Here is a 21,767-nt window from a genome sequence, read left to right as displayed (position 1 = left end):
GACAAGACGGTTCAGGGTTTGCAATAGGAGATGCATAGGACAGGGTTCAAAGCACAGGTCTGAAGGCGAAGTCAGATTGGGTTAGCAAGATATCAGAGCGAGGTTAGCAAGTGTAAAGGTCTAGCGTAGCAATCACGAACGGAGGACGCCAGACACTACAGGACAAGCAAGCAAGGGAATCGTAACTGCTTGTCAGAGAATAATCAGTGTGTCAAGGAATATGCTAACAGTCGGGGCTCATTACCCCTTTGGTTCTGTCGCTAGCCTATGAGGAGGTGTCGCGTGTCATTCACTGTCAGACAAAGCCTGACAGCCGACATTCCCTGACACCCGCCAGACCCTAGAAACATCCATTGCAGTATAAAAATGGATGTTTTGTCCCTTATGCAGGTACGCTCACTCGTCATTTCTTACTCGTCTTTACTTTTCGTCATTTCTTTCTGGTTTTTAATGACTCGTGGGCTCATCTGAGTGTGCGCAGAGCCCTAGCTTCATCGTCCCAGTCATCATCCTTCGTCATCCGCCCGTGTGAACCCTTTCAGAGGGTGTCAGGTAGATCGAACGCCGCATCGACTTTCTGTCAACTCCCAATACATTAAGGTCCGCCTTCATCCGACTCAACTTCCGGATGGGATAAGGTACGAAGAACCTTCTCCATCATTTTGTTCAGTTTGGTTTCATTTGTAAAAAGGAAATTTATTGATCATAATTTTACAAAAACATAAAGGAAAAAAATATAATCATTTGAGATTGATTTTATTAGAAATAATAATTTCTTGAGTACTCCCTTAGAGGTAGCTCCGATACTCTCTCAACCTCTAGACAATATTAAATACCTAAAATTTCTATCCACTTCTATCACAAAATTTATAGAGTCATCGACCATCTCAACTAATCGTGGATAATTTTCTTATTAATTCATGTATTTAATTATTTGAATCAACTAATCTTAAAAATGATCAATTTATCTTATAAAAATTTCCCATTAAGCACTAAAATAAATTTATAAAGTACAAATAAATCCTGACCAATGATCCAAAATGATTTTTGGACGAATGATTTGAATACTGCGAGAATATAACCCTCATTGCATAGGAGTCTTGTCTTACCAAACTTGCATTAAGCACCCCATCTAACATCGTGTTGCAGAACCTTACATTGCACTGTGATTTGTTCTCTCGGGACGGTCTAGTGGTTAGCACATGAGACATTGTCACTATGAGATCTGAGGTCTGAATCTCGGCAAAAGTCAAGGAAAACACCTCCCTTATGTACTAGCTAGTCACTATTTCAAAGGTTAGTAACTGTCCGTGATTATCTTCTCCATATTGGTCTTGCGACGGATTGATGGAGAAACTGAGAATGAACATATTCACTTTTTACCACCGTGATAGGAGAAACGTGAGAAAGGAGTAATAAAGTGAAGGATTAGAAACAACAACAACATTTAGTAAAGAGCTAACTTTATGTTTAGATTCAGTGTAGATTTTGTTATGACATTTTTTCATTCATCGAATTCTTATCTTTACTTGACAGAATTGATACATGTAATAAAAACCAGACGAAACAAGCAACATTAGACCTCTAAATAAAGTTTTATTATATTATGATCCTAATATACCATATTAATAATATAAAAGTTTATTAAAACATCTAGAATGATTAGAACTCTAAATAAAATTTGGACAATATTAAATAGCTAGATTCTAGCCAACAAGAATAAGCTTTTTTATAATTTTTAGGATCATTATATCTAATTTTTAGGATAATATTATATTTTATGGGTCAATTATATTCTTTCTACCTGTTTTTATATTTAATTTTCTAAAATAATACTTAATTAATTTTTATTAATAATACTTAATTATTTTTTTAATTAACTTAATTAATTTTTAGTTAGATAAATTCATTTTCTAAGTAGTCAGATTCTAGCCACCAAAATTATCAATTAAATCTTTTGTAATCCAATTTATAGCATGAATTGTAGTATCAATTTTGAGGGGAAAAAATAAGTTTGAGTTTTCCCTGCTACTGACTACAAATTTCAAACCTCGCCTATACAATGATTTAAGATTTTTTATTTAATTTTATAAATCTCTCATAAATCTTACATTGGAGATACAATGAACTAAGCGATTATGAACAAACTTGATATTGGACTTGGTAAGAACTTGTTTATGTTCTTTCAATATACACAATATCAATTAAATAAATAAATTTGAATCGCTCGTTAAACTAAATAAATAAATTTGAACACATATGTTTTCAGCTCGTTAACGTTTGTGAATAATGTTTATGAACTATATTCATTAAAAAAAATTTATCAATATGTTAAATAAATAATAAAATAAAATAAAAAATAAATAAATTTAAATTATCAAATTCAATAATAAATCAAATAACTAATAATTTTAAATAATAAAATAATCTTGAATTGAGAAAACGAATCAAACTCAAGTGATAGTTAATTTTAAAACCCAGGAGATACCCTTATATTATACCCGTTTTAAGAACACTAATACAAACATAAAGGTTTATAAATGCTATTAATGGATATATTATAAAAAAATTGGAAAAGAAAAAGAGAATATCGCCAAGATATCATCTCAGTCGTCAAAGCTAATTTGACTTGTACTCTTCAAGGTCTCTAGCAATAACTTTCAGCATAGCCAGTTGAGACAACCCCCCTTCACGCCTCGCCTCCGCCGCCTTTTCCTTCATCGCCGCGGACCGCTCCCTCAATTCCTTCCCTCCCTTCGATTCTATCACCCACCTTAGCTTCGTCTCCACCTCGTCCGCCGTCACCATCTCTCTGTCGTACCCCTCCATCGCCACCGCCAACTTCATCTGATCCACCAGAAACACCTTGTTCAATCGCTGCTCCGCGTACAGCGGCCACGCCACCATCGCCACCCCGGCGGTGATCGCCTCCAGAACCGAGTTCCACCCGCAGTGCGTCACGAAGCCCCCCACCGCAGCATGATTCAACACCTCCACCTGCGGCGCCCACGACTTCACCACCATCCCCCTCTGCTTGGTCCGCTCCAAGAATCCCTCCGGCAGCAGAGCATCCAAGTCCGGCTCCGACGGAGGCAGGATCAAATTTACTCCCTCACCACTAGGAGGAGCCCGGATTACCCACAGGAACCGCTGCCCGCTCCTTTCTAACCCAGTAGCAATCTGCTCTAGCTGATCCACCGAGAACGAACCCATGCTACCGAAACAGAGGAAAATCACGCTGCCGCGTGGCTGCGCATCCAACCACTCCAAACACGCGGGCCTTTCCTCCTTTCTTTCTCCGATATCTCCTCTCGCGTCGACGACCAACGGACCGACGCAGTAGACACTCGGCATCCGACGGCCCGGAACGCACGCGCCACTTCGAAGAGTCTCGAGGGCCTCTGATTCGAGGAGGTCGAAGGAGTTGATAAGAATAGCGTCTGCGTCGGGTAGGCGTCCGCACACGTGCACGATCTTCTCAAACATCACGCTTTCGCGGTTAAGCAAATGACCGGGCATGTGGGAGGCAGGGATGGGGGATATCCCCGGGAAGTGAAGCGGCGCGTCGCCGAGGTCTCCGAAGCTGACGTCCGTTGCGGCGATCATGGTCGGGAGGTAGATAAACACGGCGAGGTCGGAGGCACCGGATGAAAAGAAGAAGTGTGTTCGGAGTCGGAGCTCGGCGGTGACTTCGAGCGCGTCTGTGCAGAAGAAGTCGAGGACGACGGAGCGGACGTCGGATTCCTGGCGGTAGGAAGAGAGAAATTGGAGGAACTGGGGATTGTTCTCCCGGATGGAGTCAAAGAATAATTTACCAGAATGGTCATCGACGGACTCCGCCGGAGGCGGGAGCTGGTGGAAGGAGATGGAAGGGTGGGAGGCGGAAACTCGGGCGACGAAGGGGTCGAAGGAGGGGTGCTTTGTGGGCGAGTGCATGAGGACGACGGCGACTGCGAAATCGTGGAGGGCGAAGAGCTTGGCCAACTCGACCATGGGCACCACGTGGCCCATGCCGGCAACTGGATACAGCACCACTGTCGGCTTCATCGCCGTTGATCTTGAACTCTGTTTTTTTGCCTTAAACAGTGCTATTCGCGACGGTATTGATATAGTCGAATGTTGCCGCCGGGCTGGGTCACGCGTGAGCGTGATCCGATAGTTTACTAGTCCAATGCGTGACGGCATGCAGCAGGAAAGCTGAACAAAGAATGATCGAAGTTGAATTTTTTTACCTATTTGAACGTAAGCAGTGACGTCGCGGAAATAATTAGTCAACAATCTCATATTGGAATTTTATATATTTTAATGGGTTTAAAAGATATATCCTATTAAATTTAAGTTAAATGTAATGGATTAGGCCCAAGAACCATATTTTTAATCAAATAATTAAGGATAAAAGTTAAAAGGACTGATATTTTATTGAAATCATAAAAAAATGACCTTTTTTATTTATCATCAAAATATCATGCCATTTTATTTCAATTTATTACATGTATTTTTTTTTTCTAACAGGGATCTTCCTTTTTCTCTATCGAATAGTTTACTTGAAAAGGTCCAACTCATCAGGTAACATAATCAAATTAATGAGCTATTATTATTTTCGACAGTCTGTCGTGGCCTGACAGACCATTAAAAAAAACTTAGAACATCATAGTCGTGATTGTAGGATTAAGGTATTCGTGATTGTATTGATATAGTCGAATGTTGCAGCTGGACTGGGTCACGCGTGATCCAATTGTTCAAATGCTTGACGGCATGCATTTGACAAGGATGAATAAGCCATGTTCGAAGTTGAGATTGTTGTTTTTTTTACATAATTGAACGTAAGCAGTGACGTTCGCGGGACAATTAGTCAACAGTCTGATATTGGAATTTTATATATTTTAATGGGTTTAAAAGATATATCATATTAAATTTAAGTTAAATGTAATGGATTAGGCCTCCAGAATCATATTTTTAATCAAATAATTAAGGATAAAAGTTAAAAGGACTGATATTTTATTGAAATCATAAACAAATGACCTTTTTTATTTATCATCAAAATATCATGCCATTTTATTTCAATTTATTACATGTATTTTTTTTCTAAAAAGAATCTTCCTTTTTATCTATCGAATAGTTTACTTGAAAAGGTCCAACTCAGGTAGCATAATCAGATTAATGAGCTATTATTATTTTCGACAGTCTGTCGTGGCCTGACAGACCATTAAAAAAACTTAGAACATCATATTTTCCTGATTTATTAATATATTTTTATATCTGTAAGTTTTAAAGTCTTTTTTAATCAATTGCTAACCGAGAGATCATGTCACGTAAGGACTTTGCATTCGATCTAACGTCGTGCAGTATTTTTATATGAATTTAAAAGGTTTAGTGGTTCTTTTAGAGACATGTTTAAAATATTGTGCTAAACTTGACTGAAAATACAACTCCTATAGTACTAATAAGTCGTTATTTTTGACATACTTGATTAACAATAAGGACCATGATAGAGGTTGTCAGTCCTTTCGATGGTACGATGATTAAAATATAAAAATATTTTAATCTATATTAATAACTAATAATTATCTATATTATAACCTTCTACCATCACGATCGAAGTTGTAAATTTCCACTACAAATTATTACATGAGAGCAGATATCAAATCTTCGGAGAATAAAATCGTTACATCTAGAATATTGTTAGGTCATCATGGTTTATTTTCTTTATTCGACTGTAAAGCAGTGAGAAACATTTGGGGTTAGTATTATTATTGCTAAAAGTATAGATTGAAAAAAAAATTGTGGAAAACGAGAATATCGCCATGATATTATCTCATGAGTTAGAACTTTTCGAGGTCTTTAGCAATCACTTCCAGCATAGCCAGTTGCGACGCCCCCCCTTCACGCATAGCGTCCTCCGCCTTTGTCTTCATCTCCGCCGCTCGCTCCCTCAATTCCCTCCCTCCCTCAGACTCCATCACCCATCTTAGCTTCGTCTCCACCTCCTCCGCCATCACCATCTCTTTGTCGTACCCCTCCATCGCCACCGCCAATTTCATCTGATCCACCAGAAACACCTTGTTCAATCGCTGCTCCGCGTACAGCGGCCACGCCACCATCGCCACCCCGGCGGTGATCGCCTCCAGCGTCGAGTTCCACCCACAGTGCGTCACGAAACCCCCCACCGCAGCATGATTCAGCACCTCCACCTGCGGCGCCCACGACTTCACCACCATCCCCCTCTGCTTGGTCCGCTCCAAGAATCCCTCCGGCAGCAGAGCATCCAAGTCCGGCTCCGACGGATGCAGGATCACATTCACTGCCTCACCACTAGGAGGAGCCCGGACTACCCACAGGAACCGCTGCCCGCTCCTTTCTAAGCCAGTCGCAATCTGCTTCAGCTGATCCACCGAGAACGAACCCATGCTTCCGAAACAGAGGAACGTCACGCTGCAGCGTGGCTGCGCATCCAACCACTCCAAACACGCGGGCCTTTCCTCCTTTCTTTCTCCGATACCTCCTCTCGCGTCGACGACCAACGGACCGACGCAGTAGACACTCGGCATCCGACGGCCCGGAACGCACACCCCACTTCGAAGAGTCTCGACGGCCTCTGCTTCGAAGTGATCGAACGAGTTGATAAGGATGGCGTCGGCGTCTGGTAAACGATCGAACATGCGCACCATCTTCTTAAACATCTCGTTTTCGCGTTCCATCATGTGGCTGGGCATGTGGGAGGCCGGGATAGGGGGCATCCCCGGGTAGTGAAGCGGCGCGTCGCCGAGGTCTCCGAAGCTGACATCCATGGCAGCGTGCATGGTCGGGAGGTAGAGGAAAACGCCGAGATCGGAGGCACCGGAAGAGAAGAAGAAGTGGGTGCGGAGTCTGAGCTCAGCAGTGACGTCTAGAGCGTCGGCGCAGAACGAGTCTAGAACAACGGCACGTATGTCGGAGTCCCGGCGATAGGAAGAGATGAATTGGAGGAGCTGGGGGTTGTTCCGCCGCACGGAGTCAATTAATCGTTGACTGGCTGGGTTGGCGACGGAGTCAGTAGGTGGCGGGAGCTGGTGGAAGGTGATGGAAGGTTGGGTGGCGGAAACGCCAGCGATGAAGGGGTCGAAGGAGGGGTGCTTGAGGTGGGAATGCATGAGGACTACGGCGGCGTCGAAGTCATGGCGAATGAAGAGCTTGGCTAGTTGGACAATGGGCACCACGTGGCCCATGGCGGCCAGTGGATACAACACCACTGTCGGCTTCATCACCATTGATCTCGAACCTTTTTATGTAGGATTGGACGAGGGAGATGAAGACGAAGAGACGAAGAGGCGGTGGCATTTGCAACTGTATTTATATAATCGGATGATGAAGTTGGTCAAGTCGTCTGCAACTAGATGACGCGTGACGCATGCAGTAGTAGCAAAGATGAGCAAGTGCACTGGATGTTGGAAGCGAATTTTCTACGCTGCTGAATCGGTACAACGAATTCACCGTAAGCAGTTACGTCGAAGAGACAATAAGTCAACAGTTTGACATTTAAAGGGATAATTTATAATTATATATATTTTAATGGATTTAAAAATACATCATATTAAATTAAGTTAAATGTAATGGATTACTAAATATAGGGCTCAAGAACCATATTTCTAATCAAATAATTAAGGCTCTTCCAAAGAAGTCTCCTTCCAAAGATGGAAGAGAAGAAAATAATTGATGACCGGAAAAGTAAGAGAAATAAAAGACAAAAGAAATGTATTTTAAGGAGAGAGAAAAGAAAAATATATATTATTTTCAATTGTGATGACATCCATTTTTTCATGGATAAAAAGGGGAGGGGGGACGATTCATTTAATAATATCTGTCCTCTCGGATGAGTCTAGTGATTAGCATATGAGGTGTTGTCATCATGAAATTTGATATTCGAATTTCAATAAAGTCGAGGTACATATATCTCTTATGTGCTAGTCACTATTTCAAAGGTTAGTAATCGTTCGTGATTTACCTTCTCCATATTGATTTTAAGATGGGTTGACGGGAGCGCTGGGACGAACGTATTCGTCTTTTACCACATAATGAACGGTCGACATCTGTCTTGGATCCCTTCTCTCGTGGGGCAACGAGGCGCACTGGTCCAAGCGCGGCCTGCACTTCAGTCGCCATCGCTTCCAGGGCTACATCTAGAGCTCCGTCAAGAAGCTCCTCACTATGTAAGAGAAGATCCCGTGGTGGACCGCCTCTTCTCCCACCGCGCCAACAAAGCCGACGATCCCGAAGCCCAGAGACACTACGGGAAAGATCTTTCACGCCTCGACTCTAACCCATCGAAGAGAAACGAGGGAGAGGTGGCGGCGAGAACCCTCAGAAGGATAGCAACGCCGGGAGCAGTGTCTAGTCCTCTACCGGACTTGCCGAGAAGAAGAGGAAGAGGACGAGGAGGCTTGGGGAGGTGTTCGATAGGATCGCGACGGAGTTGCTGAAGATTGTGAGCGACCTCACGTTCGCCCTCGGGGACTCCGCGAACACCTCTTGCTCCTTGTTGAGAGACTACCATTAGGCGAGGCTCTCCTCCATCTGGAGAAGGCCAACCGCCATCGTTGCCTCAGTATATGGTGATGCCGCCATGCACTGCGCCATTTCTACGGCTCGTTCCACGTGTCGTAGGGGCGTCTCCGCTTCCTTCTCTCGCCGACGTTGTGGGATTGAGGCCTGGGAGAGGGACGAACGGGAACTTGACGACCATGGAGGGCTTGTGGCAGGGAGTATGGAAATTTGGTTTCGAAGGCAACGTCAGAGGAAAGGAAGAAAATTGTTTTCCGTCTGATTTAAACGAAAGAAAAAAAAAATTATCTGATCGTGCTCGAGGTCCTCAGGACTGCCTCACTGGTGTGCTAATAAAGGAGTAGACTATTATTGTAGCCATAAATAGATCATAGAGTTTTTTCTAGCTAATTTTGTTTTATTTTGCTATTATTGTTATTCTTTTATACGCGTCTTTCACTCTTTCTAATCCTTTCATCTTCCTCATTTATGAAGATATATTTATTATAAAAAATTAATGAATAAATTATTGATTCATTAATTATAAAAATAATTATTTTTTTCTAAAACTTTAATAAGACTGGGATGGATGACAACATAAAAAATATGCATAATTAACAATTTAATTCTTTTTCCCTTATTAAATCCATAATAAATATTAAAAATAAATGAGGTTGGACATTTAATATAAGCTTTCTTAATGTATCGAGTTAATACAGTCATTATATCAAGCGATGGGTCAGTAGTTTGCCTTCGAGCTTGGCAAGATGTCATGCCTCTCGATCTGGTGGAATGCCCATGCCTTGAGCTGACAAGATCTCCAATTATGACACAAGTTTTCAAAACAGAGAAAAAATATCGGAGCGCCGAGCTAAACTCATTCGATAAGATTTAAAAATTATAAGATATTTTTATGAGTAAATTACTCACTCCCGATCGATTTTTTATCATTACCCCGAGTGATGTATCCCACTTCCTCGTTCTTAATCTTTACTACCACCTCATTTGTTATATTGATCTCTTGACTACACGTGACGCCCTATGAATTGGACTGTCACATCATGATCAAAAATTGATTCGACGACGCATTTATAAATCTGTTAGTCTCTTAAGTAAATAAAAGGATGAATTTCTAAATCCGTTTATCCATCAAATATCTGAATTTCTAAATCCGTTTATCCATCAAATAAATAAAAGGGAACAAAATAATTCATCCGTTTAAAATAAATAAAAAAATATCCACCATAAAAATCTTCCCATATTTTTTATTTCCCTCCTCCTCCTCTCCTCCTCCTCCTCCTCCTCCTCCTCCTCCTAATAAGTAAACAAAGTCTAAGGATAAAAGTTAAAAAAGACATCCATTTATTGAAATAAAAAAATCATCCTTTTTATTTATCATCCCATTTACCTTTACTTTTTTCCTAAAAAAATATCCTGTGAGGTTTTAGTAATTATAATTCATAGTTTAATTTTAGTAATATCCATTAGTTCAAACTAGTCGATTGGTCTAGCCTATGAAAATTCTTACATTAGGGCATCTTCAATGTAAGATTTATAAGAGATTTATAAAATTTAAAAAATTGAATAAAAAGTTTTGAATCATTGTAGAGGTGAGGTTTGAGATTTGTAGTTTAAGAGCAATAGTGAAAACACAAACCTGCTCTTTTATCTCGAATTTGATACAATATGCATAAAGTCATACAACTCATGTTATAGATTGGACCATAAGAAAGCTCATTTAGAGCTTTAATTATTGAAGATATTTCAATGAGTTTTCATTTTGTTGATGTGACATATTGGGATCTTGAAAAAAGCTCATTTAGAACTCTAACCATTGGAGATGTCCTAATAACCTGAGTAAATTCGGGAAGCGTATGAGTCCTGAAAGATGGTTCGATATCACATATGATTCAAATTATGTGGGCGTCTGATATACCTAGAAATTCCAAACCTAATTGCACGAGAGTTCCTCCTTTCCAGAGCTTCGATCACCTCCTCTAAGATCCAGATCCAGCGGCATGAGATTTAAAAGATGTTAAGGCTGGCCAACTCTACCAGTGCGACCACCACGACACCAAGTTAATTCCAATCTGAGATGGAAAAATAAAAAAGAAAATAAATACACAAAGGTAAATGAGTTTGGGGAGAATAGTGACCTTGACGGGTAAAAAAGAAATAACTATCTTCTTTCATTTGCCTTCATCCATTTTTATATAACCCTTCAAGAGAGAATCTAGCCGACTAGCTATTTGCTTAGGGATAGTTAACAGGTGGGGGGGGTCATTGCCTCCCATCAATATAAAAGTTGGGTCGGTCCAGCCTTTGCAGACCAGAGGATCCCCCCCTCGGGACCGGATCCTCTGGTCCCCTTGTCCTGGTCCGCTCCTGATCCGGGACAAGGGGATTGGGTGGGAGGCAATGACCCCCACCTGTTAATAGGTGGGGGCCATTGCCCCCCACCTGTTAATAGGTGGGGGCCATTGCCCCCCACCAATGCAAAGGATGGGTCCAGCCTTTTGCGTACCAGAGGATCCGCCCCCAGGGGACTAAATTGGGGAGGACAGATCCTAGATCTGATCCGCAATTTGCGGATCAGGGGATGGTCCATTATTATAGACCCTTGATTTGGATGGATCCTACCAACTTAAAGGTGGGCTCCGTCCAAATCAATGGTCCTCATACAGTGGACCATCCCCTGGTCTGCAATTTGCGGACCAGAGGATCCCTACTGTAAATTGGGGGAGCGGATACTCTGGACCAAATTTTCTTGGACCACCCTGAACCACAAAAAAACGTATAAAAGGTTTTCACGTGCACATCACGTGCACACAGAAACCCCTCTCACGACAGAAACCTCAGAGTTGGCAGTGAGTTGCCCTAACTCTCGCGATCCTATCCGTCGGCGACGAAAACTCCACCGCGATCCTCCACCTCCGCGATCCGCCTGCGAGTTAAACTCCACTGTGATCCCCACCTCTCCTCTCACGCAGAAGACGAAAACCTCGCTGCGCCCTAACTCCACCCTGGACCGGGATTTCCGCGTGCGCGCGGACACGTAGCTGCGCAGAAACGCCCCCAAACGCATAGGAACACGCTCACGAGTTTCGACCTCCAACGCCCAACCCTGCCCTTGACTAGCAACGGCCCACGCTCTATCGCCGTTAGAGCTGATTTCAACTGTGGATTCTAGGAAGTTTGAGTTTTCCTTTAATTGATTCCTATTTAAAAGCGCTGCGAGTTCAACTTTAAAAGCATTGCGAGTTCAACTTGTAAAGAAGAGAGTTGCTCCTGTTCTCATAATTGCAAGCCTAAGTTATCGGATTGCAACTGTAAAAGTGATGCACATACAGGTTACCCAATGGATTACTATGCACAAGATGGAGGGAATTGGAATAGCTCCTATGTAAAGAAGAAGCCTCCTAGTAGTGGAATAAAATTGCAGAGAAGGATAGGTAACAAAACAATTCATTAGTGAATTTATTTTCCTTAATCTACTTTACTTGAATTTCATGATTACTCTCTCTTTTAGATGTTTATGAATAGTGTGTTAAAATGTCTCTAACAGCATCCTTGTTTAGAATTACAATATCATATGCTTATATAGAGAATGAAATATAGATGAACTTTAGTATGATCCTTCAGACAGTTGGGATTGATGTTTCTGAGATGTAAATTTAGTGTTTCTTTCTAAAAATCATCCCAATTGATTTGACATTCTTATTTACAATTTTTATTTACTAGATATTACATTCCTAGAATTCACCTTTTACTCTCATGCATGTTTCAAGTCTCATGCTGATTTTTGAATATTCTTATATTTGAACTTCTAGTTAAAAACAAAATGAATACTTGGCTATGTATGTTTTAACTTTCAAGGTGATCATCATAAAACCAAATGAATACTTGGTTATGTATGGTTTAACTTCTTAGACTTTGCCATCAAATGGATGGTTTACATCCATTTGATGTAGCTCCAAATCATAATGAACTACAAGTGTCATGATTATCCTAAAGGAGTCTTTCGTCGACATAGGTGAGAAAGTCTCCTTGTAATCAATGTCTTCTTTCTGAGTAAATCCCTTGGCAACAAGACGAGTCTTATACTTTTCGATATTACCACTTGAATCCCGCTTGGTTTTAAATATCCATTTACAACCAACGGGCTTCTTTCCTTCAAGCAGTTCGATAAGTTCCCAAACGTCATTGTCCGCCATAGACTTCAACTTCAGGATTAGAGCATTGTTTGACTTCTTGGAGAGATGTAGGATCACCTTCCAACCCTATGTCAAAGTCATGCTCTTGGAGATAAACATAATCACGAGAATTCGTGTTTCTCCGTACCCTTGTGGATCGTCTTAAAGGTACTTGTATTTGAGGTGGTTGAGGTATTTGCTCATCAATATGAGACAATACTTCAATTTCAGTAGCAGGTTCCTCCAATTGCATTGGAGATGTCATGAGAATATCTTGGTTCTACGCTTACTGGATGTGTGATACCCATAATGTGTGGTATAGTAACCATACTGCTACTGATCACACTAGTAGCAACCACAGGAGGATTGCCATCGCATTCCTCAAAAAATATTTCCCTGATTTTATCACTCCCACTGTCCTCAATGAACTTGGCATTTCCCGTTTCGAAGAAGGATCTATTAGAGGGATCATAAAATTTATATCCTCTTGACTTTTCAAAGTATCCTACAAAATTACAGCTAACCGTTCTTGCGTCCAATTTCCTTTCATTAGGCTTGTAAGGCCTAGCTTCAGTTGGACAACCCCAGACGTGTAAGTGCCTAATGCTAAGCTTCTTACCCGTCCACATCTCGAATGAGGTTTTAGTTACTGCTTTACTAGGTACTCTATTGAGTAGGTAAACTACAATTTTGAGTGCTTCACCCTACAAGGACTCTGGTAGAGAAGTGAAAGTCATTATACTTCTTACCATGTCTTTTAAGGTTTGATTGCGACGCTCAGCTACACCATTCTGACTGGGTGTACCAGGCATGGTATATTGAGGCACAATTTCACACTCAGTAAGGTAATTCATAAAAGGTCTTGGACGTTGTTCACCTGATCCATCATATCGACCGTAATATTAACCTCCATAGTCGGATCGGACAGCTTTAATTTTCTTACCTAGTTAAAGTTCAACTTCGGCTTTAAAAATTTTGAACATGTCCAAAGATTACGATTTCTCATGAATAAGGTACAGATAGCCAAATCTGGAATAGTCATCTATGAAGCTAATAAAATATGTGTGTCCATTCCAAGATGCCTTAGGGAATGACCCATAAATATTCGTATGTATTAGCTCCAAAACATCACTACAAGGCTAGCCCCCTTATTCCTTTTGTTAGTGGTCTTCCCCTTGATACACTCTATGCAGACATCAAAGTCTGACATATCAAGGGAATCGAGAATTCCATGTGACATTAACTTTTCTAGGCATTGTTTGGATATATGTCCTAAACGCCTATGCCACAACATGGAAGAATTCTCATTAGTCAATTTACGTTTTGTACCTATACTATGCATTATCACGTTGTCAACTGTAGGAGTAAAGGTGTTCAATTTATAAAGCTTATCAACCAAGGAACCATTGCCAACCAACATTGAATTAAAGAAAATACTGAAAATTCCATTTCTGAATGAACAAGAATAACCTGATTTGTCCAAACAAGAAATTGAAATTAAATTTCATCGAAAAGATGGTACAATAAATGTATTTTCTAAATCCAGAAAGACATTGGTTCCTACACAAAACCTAAAAATACCAATCGACTCGACTTTAGCCTTCTTTCCATTTCCTGTATAGATGTATCTTTCACCATCAAGCGGAAGTCGGCTCCTGAGACAACCCTGCATAGTGACACTTATGTGAGTAGTAGCACCGATATCTATCCACCAAGTGTCAGTGGGTACAATAGATAGATTGACTTCCGAACTAACAAAGTTGAGAAGTTTACCTTTCTTTACACGCCAGTTAGCGTACTTGAGGCAGTCTTTCTTGTGCAAAAGAAACAAGTGGATTTCTTATCCTGCTTCTTGTGCTCCTTATGGCCATTGCCTCCCGAATCTGCAGTTTGTTTCCCTTTTCCTTTCTTATTGATCTTCTTTCGTTTCTTGCTCGTACTTTGAGAACCAAATGCTCATTCCTTGCACGCATTGGGCAATAAGCTCATTCAATGTCCACTTTTTCTTTTGAGTATTATATGATATCTTAAAAGGAGTGAACCACACAAGCAGAGACATCAAGACGAAATGCACTAACATACCCTCAGACATATCGAGTTTTAGTGCTTTCAGACTTGTCATTATATTGGACATCTCCATAATGCACTCCCTTATGTTTTCTTTACCATTATACCGCATGGTTATCAGTTTCGTAAGAAATGTGGTAGTCTTGACCTTTTCATTTGAGGTGAATCGGTCTGCTAATTGGTCCAGAAAACTCTTAGCATCTTCTCCCTCTGTTATTGAGCCCTTTATTGGTGCCGTTATGGAAAGCTTCATGATACTTAAACACATATGATTTGATTTCTCCCACAGCTGAAATTCAGCCCTCTGCTCTATAGTGCTAGCACTGGTCAGAGGTGCGGGACGATCATTCCTTAATGCATAGTCTAAGCCCATGCAGCCTAAGACTACGATTACGTATTCTTTCCATTCAGCAAAATTTGAATCAGTTAGTGTTGGAATGTTATTAATGACGATAGTTACAGATTGCACTGAAATTAAAGAGAGAAATTTATTTAAGCTCACGATTTTACTAAAACCATGAACATATTAAGTAATATAAAATTATGCAAATAAAATAAAATTTTAAATGCATATAAATGAGCTCTTTATGAGATATCAAGTACAACATAATGTACCTTCCTTTGGGCCGACACATTATTTGTTAGCGATACTTTCTAATATAATTCAAACTTTAATTAGCCACACAATGTGTCTTCCTTTTGGTCGACCCATTGTGCGCATAATATGATACTTTATATAAGTTATATTGGTCCATAACTTACAACAACCTTAATCGACCACATAATATGCCTTCCTTTGAGCTGACATATTGTGTGCATGATCTGAACAAAATAATATTTTGTTCTATAGTTGTAAGCTACCTTATGTATATATCTGGCATAAAAGTAACCTTCCTTTGGGGCGATTACTTTTAGCATAGATATACGTCTACCAACACAAAATGCACTAAACCTACTTAAGGTGCCTTCCTTTGGGCCGACACATTAGTTCAACTTAGTAGCACGTTGTGTAGATAGACCCAAGAAAATATTAGGAACTTAATTTGAACAGAAATTACTTAATTAGCCTTAACAACGCCAAATTAGGCTTATTAATCGATTGATACCTAATGGTAATTAATTGGTATGATTCAATCGATTCGAAAGCCTACTCTATGTGATCACATGATTATATATAGAACTCTTCCTTAAGAAGTTAAAGCTTCGACTTATATAATTATAATTAAATAGTATTAAATTATTTAATTTCTTTTTCATACATTAAAAAAAATTAATGCTTTTTTTTATAACCAAAAAATGTAACTTTTTTTCATCTACTGTTTTAACAAACAGTGTTGTTTTTTTTTTACGAAACATAAAAAAAAAAGGAAAAATTCCTTTCCTTTACAGTTTCGTTGAAACAGCAATTATTTTTTTTATTCTTCCTTTTACTGTTTCAATGAAACAGTAGTTTTTTTATTTATTTATTTTCTCGAGACTGTTTCGTTGAAACAGTAATCTTAATGGTAAAAAAAACTTAATGGACATAAGAAAATAATAATAATAATTAAAATAGTTCTAATCGTAGTCACAAGTTTAAGACCGTATATTAATTGAAATTTTTAATTATTTTTTTCAAAATTTTAGACTCGATAATTGATTGTTCGATCAACCCATTATATAGTGACACATCTATTATCAGTCTATCAATGATAATAGATGTGAGATTATAAATCCATATATATTAAACATCTATTATCAGCAAATAGATGATAATAGATGCGGGACTATAGATTCTACACATATGAGATCCACATCCAATTATCCGAAACTCACTAGACATAAGTTAGATCATTTTAAAGGGTTCGGATCGTATTCACGTGTGTAATTTACAAAAAAACTTATCAAATAGAGATAATTATATCCAACAAAGACAAGGTCATGAGGAGGGGGAACTGATCCTCATAGTTGATTCGGCCTTGTCATAGCTGCAGCTATCACCGCCAATGGATTTAGCAAAATCAACTTCAGTATAGGCAAAGGAAACAACGGTTCCATCTCTCTAGGGATTCTTACGGGAAGACAAGGATAGCTAAGGATGTCATGGGGATTAGGAAGCATGAGAATGGCGCGCGCGAGAGACATCAATAAAACTACTTAAGAACTTGCTCCATAAGTTGTAAAACCACAATTCACAAACCCAAAATGTGCCAAAATTATTTAGAAAGTTTTCCTATTTTATTATTACTTTTGTACTTAATATGGGTATTCAGCATCACAATAAACTTTGAATAACAAGGCATCAAGGATGAAAAATACAAGCAAACATAGATTATTTTTCTTGGTTTGATTTTACTTTATTAAAAAATGCATCTTATTGAAACTCTAACTACATGAGTTCAATTAAGTACCTGATACAAGAGTTCAAGACTTTAATTACATGATGCTTGATAAAATTCAATGAAAAAAAAATCTTCAAGATGTGTTTCCTCTTATTAGGGTGCTCAACATCATGCCCAACCTTCTCTTCATGACAGTGGAACCTTGCTTCAGAATATCTATGGCCAATTCTTGTTTGTTTGTCTGTTTTTTTTTTTCCTTAGGATTTCTTTCCTAGAGCTAAGCTGACTCGTAATGCCCGACCGTCTAATTCCTGCACAAGTTGAAACGAAACATCATCATCAAGTTGAATCTCATGAAGGTGTTTGCAGTCATTGAACAACTCTTAGCGTAAGGATTGCCAAATGCATTGGTATTTCCTTTGATGTTAAAAGCTTGCTACTCAGAATCATGAAGTATTTAATGAGGATTACCATTCCGTTGAGAACTTCCAAGGCGTGTTCCATCTCTTCCTTAGTTGAATAGCAGACGAAGCCTTAGCCCCGAGACCGACTTGTATCTCTGTCGTAAAGAACTCATGCCCCAACCACATTTCCATGCTCCTGAAACACTTCAGTCAGGACCTCCGACGTGACTGACCAAGAAAGGTTGCCAACGAAGAGCTTGTGCTCGGTTTCGGGGTACAATGGCTCTTTAGGCTTTGGCTTGTCGGCGAAGTTCACCTTCATTGTCCTGCCACCGAATTGCTGTAATTGGCAGCATAAGTACCCAGTTATCTTGATTTTGAACTGTTTAAGATCGATCAGTGCGATTTTGCTACAAATGTTAGGGCCTTACAGCTCCATCAAGATTGTTCATGACTTGTTCACAATCTTCCACAGAGCTCATGGTGACAAAAGCAAACCCTCTGCTTCTTCCAGTGTCCCTATCGTAAAGCACCTGAAAGCATGGTCCAAATGGTAAATCCCCCTCGTTAAGCAAAGGAGCAGAATAGGGCTCTGAAAGTTGAACTCGCAGCGCTTTTAAATAGGAATGAATTAAAGGAAAACTCAAACTTGCTAGCAAGAACCCACAGTTGAAATCAGCTCTAACGGCGGCAGAGCGTGGGCCGTCGCCGGTCGAGGGCAGGGCTGGGCGCCGGAGGTCGAAACTCGTGGGTGCGTTCCTATGCGTTTGGGGGCGTTTCTGCGCAGCTGCGTGTCCGCGTGCACGCGGAAATCCAGTGTCCAGGGTGGAGTTAGGGCGCAGCGAGGTTTTCGTCTTCTGCGTGAGAGGAGAGGTGGGGATCGCGGTGGAGTTTAACTCGCAGGGGGATCGCGGAGGTGGAGGATCGCGGTGGAGTTTTCGTTGCCGGCGGATAGGATCGCGAGAGTTAGGGCAACTCGCTGCCAACTCTGGGGTTTCTGTGTCGTGAGAGGGGTTTTTGTGTGCACGTGATGTGCACGTGAAAATCTTTTATATGTTTTTTTTTGGTCCAGGGATCGGGATCAGAGGATCCCTGCCCGCCAAATTGGACATCATTAAATGTTTCTTTGTGCCAAAGGGGAAAAAAATACATAATTTATTTCATTAGCAAACAAGACCAACTAATTTTTAAAAAGAAAAAAAAAAAAAAAAACTGATTGAATTTGATGATCAAATGAAAGTTATTGAGGAAATGAGGAGTGGCATTGTCTAACAATAAACAGAACTAATATATTTTTAAAAAACATTTTTTTAATTGATCTATATTTAAAATTGATCTGTAATTATAATTATATTAAAACCCCACTATTATAGATTATTACATGTATTTTTTTCTAAAAAGAAATTTCCTTTTTAATCTATCGAATAGTTTACTCGGAAAGGTCCAAATTAGAGAACATAATCAGCTATTACATGTATTTTCTGGCATATTGTTTTCTTAAACACTGCCACTCTTTTTAAATCTCATCATAAAATAATAGTGAAAGATTTATGTACGAATTTAAAAAGTTTATTGATTCTTTTATAGATATGTTTAAAATAACGTGTTAAACCTGACCGAAAATACAACTCGTATAATTAATCAGTCATTATTTTTTGACATTCCTGATTAACATAAGGAACTTGATTGAAGTCATAGATATGTGTTGATCCGGAATGAATTGAGGGAGGAGAAGAATGTAGTTATCTTTTATCACCGAGCTATCATAATAGAAGTTATAGATTGGGCTCCTGAATTGTTCATCATGCGCGTTTCTTGATTTATTTTGATGATTAATAAAAATATTTTGTGAGATAAGATTGACGATCTTAGAAATAGTTAGCGAGATTAATTGGATTTATTGTGATAGAAGGGATAGATAGAAGGTAAAAAAACAAATGTGGAAAAGGAGAATATGGCCATGAAATTATCTCCTTAGTCAACTCTAGTTTGACTTGAGATCTTTAGCAATCACTTCCAGCATAGCCAGTTGCGACGAGCCCCCTTCGCGCATCGCCTCCGCCGCCTTTTCCTTCATCGCCGACGCCCGCTCCCTCAATTCCTTCCCTCCCTCCGATTCCATCACCCACCTTAGCTTCGTCTCCACCTCCTCCGCCGTCACCATCTTTCTGTCGTACCCCTCCATCGCCACCGCCAATTTCATCTGATCCACCAGAAACACCTTGTTCAATCGCTGCTCCGCGTACAGTGGCCAGGCCACCATCGCCACCCCCGCGGTGATCGCCTCGAGCGTCGAGTTCCACCCGCAGTGCGTCACGAAAACCCCAACCGCAGCATGATTCAGCACCTCCACTTGCGGCGCCCACGACTTCACCACGATCCCCCTCTGCTTGGTCCGCTCCAAGAATCCCTCCGGCAGCAGAGCATCCAAGTCCGGCTCCGACGGATGTAGGTTCACATTGACTCCCTCATCACTAGGAGGAGCCCGGACTACCCACAGGAACCGCTGCCCGCTCCTTTCTAAGCCAGTAGCAATCTGCTCTAGCTGATCCACCGAGAACGAACCCATGCTCCCGAAACAGAGGAAAATCACGCTGCCGCTTGGCTGCGCATCCAACCACTCCAAGCACGCGGGCCTTTCCCCCTTTCTTTCTCCGATATCTCCGCTCGCGTCGACGACCAACGGACCGACGCAGTAGACACTCGGCATCCGACGGCCCGGAACGCACGCCCCACTTCGAAGAGTCTTGAGGGCCTCTGATTCGAGGAGGTCGAAGGAGTTGATAAGAATAGCGTCTGCGTCGGGTAGGCGTCCGAACATGTGCACCATCTTCTTAAACATCACGGTTTCGCGGTTCATGAGTTGGATGGGCATGTGGGAGGCCGGGATGGGGGGCATCCCCGGGTAGTGAAGTGGGGCGTCGCCAAGGTCTCCGAAACTGACGTCCGTGGTGGCGATCATGGTCGGGAGGTAGATTAACACGGCGAGGTCGGAGGCACCGGATGAGAAGAAGAAGTGTGTTCGGAGTCGGAGCTCGGCGGTGACTTCGAGCGCGTCTGTGCAGAAGAAGTCGAGGACGACGGCGCGGACGTCGGATTCCTGGCAATAGGAAGAGAGGAATTGGAGGAACTGGGGATTGTTCGGCCTGACTGAGTCAAAGAATATTTGACCGGATGGCTCGTCGACGGATTCCGCCGGAGGCGGGAGCTGGTGGAAGGAGATGGAAGGGTGGGATGCGGAAACTCGGGCGACGAAGGGGTCGAAGGAGGGGTGCTTCGAGGGCGAGTGCATGAGGACGACGGCGGCGGCGATGTCGTGGAGGACGAAGAGCTTGGCCAACTCGACCATGGGAACCACGTGGCCCATGCCGTCCACCGGATAGAACACCACTGTCGGCTTCGTCGCCATTGATCTTGAACTACGTTCTTATTTTGGAGGAGTAGATGAAGCAGAGAAAGACGAAGAGGCGGTAGCATTTTCAACTGTTTAAATAGTCTGATGAAGAAACTGGTCAAAACTTGTCTGCTGCTCCCCGATGATGAAATTGGGTCACGGGTGACGCCGGCGAGTATCAAACAAATCCTTGCTCTATCAAAATGGGGCCCAGTTTTATTTATTCTTGTGAGCTGTGTGACTGTGCCAACCCGGAACTGGGTCCTCCGATCTGAATCGACGTAGTCAACGTAAGCAGTTACGTCGATGAAATAGATAATTAATAGTTGTCTTATTCTTCGAAGGACCTTCTTTGGACTCAGCCAATAACGTACAAAGTAGGTAGTTTTTTATTGTAAGAAAAAAAAGTTTGAGGAGTTTTCTTTCTTCCATCATTGAGGTGACAAAGGAAGTTCAGTGGCATAGGAGATATAACTAATTAGTAGCTAAATAGACTAAAGAAGCTGCTAAGAAGGTGTGTGATCTGTATTTGTTCCATATGAAAAAGCAGAGCACGACAAGGCCGCCTTCATCTCTATCCTGCTGTTTTATGCAGAGCGTGGCTGCGAAAGGAGGTGAGGTCAGAGGCGCCGCCGCGCCGGGAGGAAAAGATGTAGTCCGGGAGGCCGAGCGTGGAGGCGAAGAGGTCGAGGGTGGCGGTGCAGAATAAGTCGAGGGAGTCTGCGCGTTTTTTCTGCAGTAACGTAGGAGCTCAGAGTTGTTGTGAAGGACGCCGTCGAAGCGCATGGGGAAGTAGACTGAAGGTTGAGAAGCAGAGCTGCGGCGAAGTGGTGGGGAAGTGTCACTAGTGGTAGCGTAAAAAAGGTAGAAT

The 21,767-nt window shown here is 41.3% G+C and overlaps 3 protein-coding genes and 1 pseudogene across 3 annotated transcripts; all 4 read right to left on the bottom strand.

The window, feature by feature from the left end:
• Positions 1–2,464: 2,464 nt before the first annotated feature.
• Positions 2,465–4,267, bottom strand: LOC122012625 (anthocyanidin 5,3-O-glucosyltransferase-like). Its single transcript, XM_042569230.1, has one exon. It carries the CDS (start codon positions 4,183–4,185, stop codon positions 2,620–2,622), a length of 1,566 nt encoding a protein of 521 aa, XP_042425164.1. The 5' UTR covers positions 4,186–4,267; the 3' UTR covers positions 2,465–2,619.
• Positions 4,268–5,623: 1,356 nt separating this feature from the next.
• LOC122007865 (anthocyanidin 5,3-O-glucosyltransferase-like) lies at positions 5,624–7,314 on the bottom strand. The gene has a single exon (XM_042563395.1). It carries the CDS (start codon positions 7,245–7,247, stop codon positions 5,823–5,825), a length of 1,425 nt encoding a protein of 474 aa, XP_042419329.1. The 5' UTR covers positions 7,248–7,314; the 3' UTR covers positions 5,624–5,822.
• Positions 7,315–17,354: 10,040 nt separating this feature from the next.
• Positions 17,355–18,394, bottom strand: LOC122010506 (annotated as a pseudogene).
• Positions 18,395–19,370: 976 nt separating this feature from the next.
• LOC122012390 (anthocyanidin 5,3-O-glucosyltransferase-like) lies at positions 19,371–20,973 on the bottom strand. Its single transcript, XM_042568905.1, has one exon. The coding sequence runs from the start codon at positions 20,909–20,911 to the stop codon at positions 19,487–19,489; it is 1,425 nt and encodes a 474-aa protein (XP_042424839.1). The 5' UTR covers positions 20,912–20,973; the 3' UTR covers positions 19,371–19,486.
• Positions 20,974–21,767: the final 794 nt, after the last annotated feature.

Source organism: Zingiber officinale, chromosome 8A (genome assembly GCF_018446385.1).
Source record: "Zingiber officinale cultivar Zhangliang chromosome 8A, Zo_v1.1, whole genome shotgun sequence".
Lineage (NCBI taxonomy): Eukaryota > Viridiplantae > Streptophyta > Magnoliopsida > Zingiberales > Zingiberaceae > Zingiber > Zingiber officinale.
The sequence above is the reverse complement of the archived record's forward strand: the minus strand, read 5'-3'. Positions and strand labels throughout refer to the sequence as shown.

Excerpts from the sequence above, each read along its gene's own strand:
- LOC122007865 (XM_042563395.1), bottom strand. The coding sequence starts at position 7,247 with ATGGTGATGAAGCCGACAGTGGTGTTGTATCCACTGGCCGCCATGGGC.
- LOC122012625 (XM_042569230.1), bottom strand. The coding sequence starts at position 4,185 with ATGCCGTCACGCATTGGACTAGTAAACTATCGGATCACGCTCACGCGT.
- LOC122012390 (XM_042568905.1), bottom strand. The coding sequence starts at position 20,911 with ATGGCGACGAAGCCGACAGTGGTGTTCTATCCGGTGGACGGCATGGGC.